Source organism: Mauremys mutica, chromosome 1, assembly GCF_020497125.1.
Source record: "Mauremys mutica isolate MM-2020 ecotype Southern chromosome 1, ASM2049712v1, whole genome shotgun sequence".
NCBI lineage: Eukaryota > Metazoa > Chordata > Testudines > Geoemydidae > Mauremys > Mauremys mutica.
The window spans coordinates 340,375,049-340,383,698 of record NC_059072.1 but is presented as its reverse complement, the minus strand read 5'-3'; the positions used below and the strand labels follow the sequence as shown (position 1 = coordinate 340,383,698).

The following is an 8,650-nucleotide window of genomic DNA, read 5'->3' as shown; positions in this document are numbered from 1 at the left end:
TAGTCTGGGGTGAGCCCTCAATATATATCCCTACCAGACAGCTATCCAGTATGGAGGCAGGCTCGGGAGAATAAACGTTCATATTTTACATACAGAATCCCACTCTGCAATATTTAAATCATCTGATATTTTTGCCTGGAGTTTCTCCATTTCAAAGCCGTTTCATTTGTGTGCCAGTAAAGAGCACCGTTGATCTTGCAGAGCACTTTTAATTCTGATCAATCTGGTGTTCATTTAACCAATCTCAATTTCAGAGAACTGAGTTTAGCAAGCTGATGTGGAGAAATTTCAGATGTTCCATGGATTGTTCTTGAATCAACCATAAAAGCAACTGTGTGTTTCCGTTTTTTAAATTAATTTACACACTGCTAAATGAATCATCCCCACCATCATAACAAATCTTCTCTGAGCCCTTTTGGCTTTGAGCATAAACACTTGATGTGACTTGGTACTCTGCTGTGTCCTCCTTATTTCAGAATTTTAAATAATCATAAATAAGAAAACCTGCTACTCTTTGGTACATTGTATCTGCTTAGCACAAAGCTCTGACTCTTAAGTCTTACAAAAAATAATTGCACTTCTTTCTTCCATAGAGTCCTGTTAGTCCCAAGACTTTCAGCTGAAGGATTCTTTATTGTATTCAAACCTTGTCCCATAGGAGTTGCTGCTGTTGCTCAATTTGTGGAGTACCTTGGAGATTTCATTTGGTCCACAACAGAAAACGCCAACAGTTTTCCTATCAAGAATGAAAAGTGAGTCACCACATGCCAGATAAATTGTGAATTGTGTCTAAAGGCACACAGAGCTGGATTCTAATCTCACATGCACAGAATTACACTAGTGTCATATATTTTAAGGCCAGACAGGACCATTAGTTCATTTAATCTGACCTCTTGAATATCAGTAGCCATAGAATTTCACCCATTTATCCCTGTATTGAGTGCAATAACTTGTGTTTGATCAAAGCACATTTTCCAGAAAGGAATCCCATCTTGATTTGAAGACATCCAAAGATCAAGAATCCACCACTCCCATTGGTCAATCACCCTCACTATTACAAATTTGTGTCACTGCAATGACTTCATTAGTGTAACTTCTCATTTATACCACCGTGAGATCACAATCAAGCCTATGATGATTCAATATGCTAATTAAAGGGAAGCACTACCAGATCATGCATTATTTCTAGCAGAAGCAGAATGCCTCTGTTGCTACAATGTTCTTGATTGAAACATTCAGATTGAAATTCTGCCCTCCTGCTATGCATGTCAAAGTCTTGTGAGGACCCAAAGACAGGATATGACCCTTAATCTGTGACCAAAATCATGAGCCTAGATTCACTGATATACTTTGGTGACAAAAGGCTGTTATAAATTAGCTTACTGCCTTGTCTTCAATTAATGCCAGTTAAACTGGGTTTATGGCAACTTTGCATCACTGGAACAGCACAGTCAATGTACTGCTGAATATACTCCAGATTCGATCCCAAACTGAAGACTACATTGCACATGCACAAAGGGACAGAGTAAAGGAGGCTCATGCAACCATATTTGTGACATTTCCTCACTTTTGAGTGCTCACCCATGGATGCTTTTTTAGTAATTTAAGTCAGTGGTATTTGATCTGTGGTTACTCATCACTGCTGAAAATCCAATCCTATGTGATTTAGTTCCTAGGCACAATTCGGAGGAAAAAAGAGTGAATATGAGTATAACTAAAATGGGACTATGAACCCAGCATGTCCAAAGTCATGCAAGTTATTAAGGCACTTAAATATGGATGTGGGTGCCCAATATTAGGCACTTAAGTTAGAAAATGTTCATTTTCTACCAAATTTGACTTTTCACTTTTTAGACTAGTATTCTATAAAGGTAAATTAATTAGGCCTTATTAGTACAAACATTATTAATTATTATTATTATTATTATAAAATTACTATTATAAAATTGTAAGGAACAAGTTAAAGAATATTTAGATAAGTCAGTAGGGCCTGGTGAAATTCATCCTAGGGAATTTAAGGAACTAGCTGAAGCAATCTCGGAACTGTTAGCCATTATCTTTGAGAACCCATGGAGGACGGGTGAAGTCCAAGAAGACTGGAGAAGGGAAAACATAGTACACATCTTTAAAAAGGGGAACAGAGGATGTGGGGAATTATACACCAGTCAGCCTAGCTTTGATACTTGGAAAGATACTGCAACAAATGAATAAACTATCAACTTGTAAGCATCTGGAGGATAATAGGGTTATAAGAAATATCCAGCATGGATCTGTCAAGAACAAATCATGCCAAACCAACCTAATTTCCTTCTTTGACAGGGCTACTGGCCAGGTGGAAAAGAGGAAGCAGTAGCTATGGTTTATCTTAATTTTAATAAGGCTTTTGACACAGTCCCACATGATATTCTCTTAAACAAATTAGAGCAATATAGTCTATATGAAATTATTATAAAGTGGGTGCACCACTGGTTGAAAAACCTACTCAAAGAGGAATTATCAGCGATTTGCTGTCTAACTGGGAGGGCATATCTAGTGGGATCCTGCAGAGGAGGTCAGTCCTGAGTCCAGTACTATTTAATATTTTCATTAATGTATGGGACAATAGAGAACAGAGTATGCTTATAAAATTTGCAGATGACACCTAGCTGGGAGGATAGCAAGCACTTTGGAGGACAGGAATAGAATTCCAAATGACCTTGACAAATTGGAGAATTTGTCTGAATTCAACAATGCAAAGTACTTCACATAGCAAGGAAAAATCAATGCACAAATGGAAAACGACTGGCTAGGTGGTAGTACTGTTGAAAAGGATCTGGGGGTTATAGCCAGGGCTTTGGAGCGGAGCTCGGAGCTGGAGCGCGGACCAGTAGGTTTTATGCCCAGAGCTGGGGTGGAGCAATTAAAAAATTTGATTGCTCCAAATCCCTGGTTATAGCAGCTCAGAAATTGAATATAAGTCAACAACTTGATGCAGCCACAAAAAAGGTTAATATAATTCTGGGGTGTATTAATAGGAGTGTTATATGTCAGACACAGTAGGTAACTGTCCCACTCTACTCGGCACTGGCGAGGCCTCAGTTGGAGTTGGAGTTCTGCATCCAATTCTGAGCACCACTCTTTAGGAAATATGTAGACAAAGTGGAGAGAGTCCAGAGGAGAGCACCAAAAATGATAAAAGGTTTAGAAAACCTGACCTACAAGAAAAAGTTAAAAGAACTGGGCATGTTTAGTCTTGAGAAAAGAAGACTGAGGGGGGACCTGATAAGTCTTCAAATATGTTAAGGGCTCTTCTAAAGAGGAGGGTAGTAAATTGTTCTCCGTGTCCATTGAAGGTAGAACAATTAGTAATGGGCTTAATCTGCAGCAAGGGAGATTTAGGTTAGCCACTAGGGAAAACTTTCTAACTATAAGGGTAGTTACATTCTGGAATAGGTTTCCAAGGGAGGTTGTGGCATCTCCATCATGGGAGGCTTTTAAGAACAAGTCTGACAAACACCTGTCAGGGGTGGTCTAGGTTTACTTGGTCCTGTCTCAGCGCAGGGGGCTGGACTAGATGACTTCTCAGGGTCCCTTCCAGCCTTACATTTGTACCATTCTTGATTACTTAAAATGACAAAGAAAAAGCTGAAATGAGCATTTATCAAATTTTAAGAAGCACATGCAGAGATGTGGGTTCTTATTAGACGTTCATTACTGAAAATCTAGAATGTACAGTTACACTCATTACCATTTATCCACAATACTAGTGCACACCATAGCAGCTCCAAGGAACCATTCGGACAGATGATGTGAATATTAACAGTAATCCGTGTTCTCTGTAAGGAATTCATTATTCAAAAGGCACACAATTGTTAATGTAGTTGGATCAAATCCAGATCCCAGAGTCCGACTCAATTCTTATGCAGCATAAACTCCCACTGCAGTCAATGGCAGTTTTGTTCTAGGAGTCTCAGATTCAGCATCCAAAAACTGAGGCACCCAAAATCAGTGGCCACTTTTGATAATTAAGGCATATGTATATAGCAGAGAATGACAGTGGCAGCTTGCTGGTATATATAATCTATTTTAGTGTGAAGTTAAGTTCACATCACAGTTAACTGCATTGTCCTCCAAACTGCACTGAAGGAAGTCTGCGCTGCTAGACAGAAAAAAAGTACAGTCTCAGGATATTGACAAACTTACGGAAATATGTGCCTTTGAAAGAAGAAAATGTATCACAGAAAAAAAGTCTCTGGCCCACACTTTCAAACTTAGGTATCTAAAGTTAGCTAGTTAAATCCATAATTAGGCAACCTGAATAACAGATGGCCACTGACTTTCTGCAACGAAGGGAAGCGAACACTAGCATTGCAAAACGCAGGAAATGTCACCAAAAAAGCTGCATGTGCAACCAAAACGATGGCCTTGTGCAGGTGCATTATAATACCATTTTTAATTATATGATCACACACGATTTACAATCTTTCCATACACATTCAGCACTCTCCCATCCCCGCACTGTTGTGTATTTACACTGAATTCCATTGTCATAGTGGTCCAGTGTCACATTACTGACAAGGGGAGAAAAATAAGTGGCCTGATTTTCAGATGCATTGGGCAAATGATTGACCGCTGTCTTCAACGGGCTCTGTTGGTGACAAACACTTGAAAACCAGATAGTATGTGCTTTTGTGGAGGAGAAGGGCAAGTAAGCCATGAATCTGAATTTTTATCTTATTGTGTATTTAATTCAAAGCCTTAATGTTATTAAACATTTGTATCCATTAGTTTAATCAAGTACAGAGAGTTGTTGAGTAAAACTAATATATCATCTCTCACTCTAGGTACTTACATAACCGTAATCACCACAGTATCTCAGCCCCTCACAATCACTAACAGATTTTTATCCTGACAGCACTTCCATGAGTAGGGAACATTTTACAACAGGAAACTGAGTCAAAGAAAGGTAAAGTGACATGGCCAAGGTCACACCGGAAGTCTGTGGCTGAGCCAGAAATTGAATCCAGGGCTCCTAAGTCCCAGTCAAGTCAATGCCCTATCCACCAGACCACTCTTAACAGTAATACTTAGCACTGCTATAGCACTTTATATTTTCAAAGTGTTGTGCAAATACTAATTCATCAATCCATACAACACCCCTGTGAGGCAAGCAGGCGAGTAAGCATTATTATTCCCATTTTACACGTGGAGTAATTGAAGGAGAGGTGAGGTGACTGGCAATATAATAAGATCCAGAGCTAGGACTTGGGATTTTCTGATTCCAAACCATGCGCTACATTCCTTAAAGATGATTCTCTTTTATAGCATGGAGAAAATGTGCCTTATCTTTACATACCTTCTTTCCCCACATGTTTTAATTTCTTCTGTTTAGCTCATTCTCAGCTCTATGGAAGAAGCATATTGCCATTTGGACCCAGCAAAATTTAAAAGCTATGATAATATCTCAGAAGTATATAGCACATTTTTATCCTGAAGGTAAATGAACCACAAAAAAGGGCACCACCCTTTCCCCAAATAGATCGCACGAAAATCCTGAAAACTGGCTGCATAACGTACACACCAAATTGTCCCAATGCAAATACTGTAGATGTGGTATAAACTATCAACAGTAGATGGTGCACTTTTGCTCCTCTTAGTTGAGCTGAAAGAATATGAACCTGATGCTGGATTGAATTAATCTGTTAACTGTGCAGAGAACTATTACATTCTAGCAGACCTCAGACACTTAGACATGAGCTTTCCCTGTCTGGGAGTCAAGCAACCAAAACCAATGGTATGGCTGAACTGATGAGAGCATCCCTAGTTGCATGTTTGTTTATGTTGGGCTTTTAGTAACCATAGCCATAGAATCATAGGAGAGGAAGGGAGCTCAAGAGGTCATCTAGTCCAGTCCCCTGCACTTAGGACTACGTGTTATCTCTAGATCATCCCTGCCTGCGGTTTGTCTCACCTGTTCTTTTTTTAGTAGAAATGTAAAATAAAAACTGGGAAATACTTTGGATGTCACCAAATAAAAGACTGAAAACCAACCACGTGTGTGTCTGCAAACACGTCCGGAATCCTGAATGCCGATGCTAGACTTGTTTGGCTAAAAGAGGAACTGTTTGTCTTGCCCTTATTTAGTGGTATGCATATTGCACCAGGGCCATTCGGAGGGAGTTACTGACAAATGGGAAGAAGTAGGAGAAGCAGCAAAAAAGGGTCAGGGAGCTGAAAAATTGAATTATGGTGAAAGGTTAAAGTCCCGATCTTGCACCTGGTAAGTTCTAAGTTAATGGGACTCCTTACCTGCACCGCGCACCTAACTCAAGTGTCTGCAGGATGGTGACCTTACAGAGCTAGTCTACAGACGTTAGCAAGGGGGTGATATGGGCTGAGGAAGGACATAATAAGATCTACAAATAATGTAAAAGGTGTACACAGTCAAGGATGCAGAAGCATTACTGAGGTAGTACAAGACATGTTGCTTAGAAATCAAGGTGATCGGCATCTTACAGATACAAAGATGTATGGGAAAGTGGTGCTCGAGGATCTAACCAGGGGTTATGAGATGAAATGTAGAAAGGAAAAATGAAAAACATCTTGAAAGTGATGTGCATTCTGGTGTGCAAGAGTCTCCCAAGAGAAATGATGGAAACTCCCATTATTTTGATCTTTTAAAAATAGAATGGACAAAAGATTAAGAAAGAAATAAGAATGACACTTACAGGGTTAACATTCCCCAAACTATGCAGGAGGCTGTGATTACAGGACCAACCTAGCAGCAGATCCACCTCTCACACCCTCCCCCCTCTCCTTTGCCATCCCCTATCTCTCACCACCATAAAGAGCAGGACTGCCCAGAGCTAAGCCTCTGCAGAGCTGTTTTCCATGTTGCACAGGAAGTACACACCTCTACCTAGGCCCCAGTTCCTGCCTTCCCTCCTGCACATCACTGAGGGGCAGTACATATAGATTGGTTTGCATTACAGTAACTCCCTAACAGGGAGCATGGGTCCATTGTGCTAGGCACTTTATGCTACTTTGGGGGAATAGCAAGATTAGTACCACAGTGTACAGATCAGATCTTAGGTCCTGACCCGGAGAGCTATCACACACCAAGCACTCACACTGAGACCAATAAGATTTGCTGGGGCCCAATTCTTCTCAGGATCTAATCCTCAGTAACCACAGCATCAACGAGGCTGGTTTAACAACTGGGTTAAATTAAATCCAGAAGAGGTGACGCAATAATTTGGTGTGTGTCTCATTTATTCTACATATGCCTTGTCTAGACTGTAAGCTCTGCCTCGTACAGTACTGATTACAGAGTCAGCTCTTAAACAATAAATAGCACTGGTACCCCCCAAAGAAAATGCATCTTCTGAACAAAGACATAACACTGTAGAATACAGCCGGAGTTTTACTGTTGCATTTCTATTATTCAAACTGTAAATTGTAAAAGTAACTGCAGAAAGCACCAATTATATCTTTCAGTATAAAACTGGCATATGTTGCAAGCCAGATACTGATTATAGCAAAGGATTAAAACATGTACAATCTCTGTGTAGTAACAGAGAAATATGATTTTTATTGCCTGGGCCACTGAACGGTTTTGTTGCAGGAGAAGATGAACTGCTCTGATAGCTCAAACTGAAAGATTTTTTTTATACAGTCCATCTTTCAGCTGCAACACATTCGATAATATCAACATCAGTAGCTTGAATGTTACATGATAAGATAAACCCCAAAGTCATTTCCATGCAAATATAGCTGTTTATTAAACATACACAATCCCCATCCCTCAAACTGTGGCAAAACCCATTAAGATTGGTACTTACTGTCTGTTACACTTGGCTATTTCATCAAAAAGGAGTTTCCAACGAGGTCGTCCAATCAAAAGCCTTGAGTTCAGGACCTGATATTTTTCATCAATTATTTTCTGTGAGAAACAATACATTCAGTTGCTGTGTGCTTTGTAAATTGTTACATATCACTCAGAGCTTGCATACTGGTCTGGTAGATGCCCTGGCTGACTTACCAAATAGCTGAAATGTAAAAAACCCGTGTGACAAACTGCAGCCATTTCTATGCATCAAGACCTCGGCTCCTTGCCTTTTGAAGAGCCATCTTCAGGGTTGTGTGCTGTTTCTTATATAGCTGCTTATTAGTCTCCACATTATTTTAAAAGCAATTTGTCAATGAATACATAGAGCAATAGTTATATTCTCATTATTCACTCCCTAGTTTGCCTTCACTGCTACCCTTAAAGGGACACTGTCCATATAGGAAAATCACATTTCTGTCTGAAGTATTTTTTACCTACTATTGGTACAAGAAACACCTAAGCTAACCGGGCTGAAAAAGTGACAACGGAAACGTCTAGAGGATGGTTTACCAGTTGCTTTGAACAGCCTCAGCAGCATCAAGCACCAAAGCTGGGTCCTTGGAGTGAGCACAGGATTCTTCTAGCAATTCTAACTCACTAAAATCCCAGCTGACCTCTCTTTATGAAGCCAAACCTGTTTCCACTGCATTGCATTGCCGTTCCTTGTTTTACTGTCCTAATATAATACAACATGTGGCTAGAGAAGAATTATATCTGATTTTCTGCGTGTACCCCATAATCAAATGATCTAAACCGTCTATTATACTAATACAAAAGTACATT

At 39.8% G+C, this 8,650-nt stretch overlaps 1 protein-coding gene across 5 annotated transcripts in view; it reads right to left on the bottom strand.

Moving 5' to 3' along the window:
* Positions 1 to 386: 386 nt before the first annotated feature.
* Positions 387 to 8,650, bottom strand: part of NOX4 (NADPH oxidase 4) — a 163,184-nt gene continuing 154,920 nt past the window's right edge. For all 5 annotated transcript variants that reach the window (XM_045020189.1, XM_045020157.1, XM_045020172.1 and 2 more), the window contains 2 exons: positions 7,821 to 7,921; positions 387 to 736 (listed from right to left, as the gene is read on the bottom strand). In XM_045020189.1, the coding sequence (XP_044876124.1) occupies positions 616 to 736; positions 7,821 to 7,921 (222 nt within the window). In that variant the 3' untranslated portion in view covers positions 387 to 615. The remainder of the gene's footprint in view (positions 737 to 7,820; positions 7,922 to 8,650) is intronic.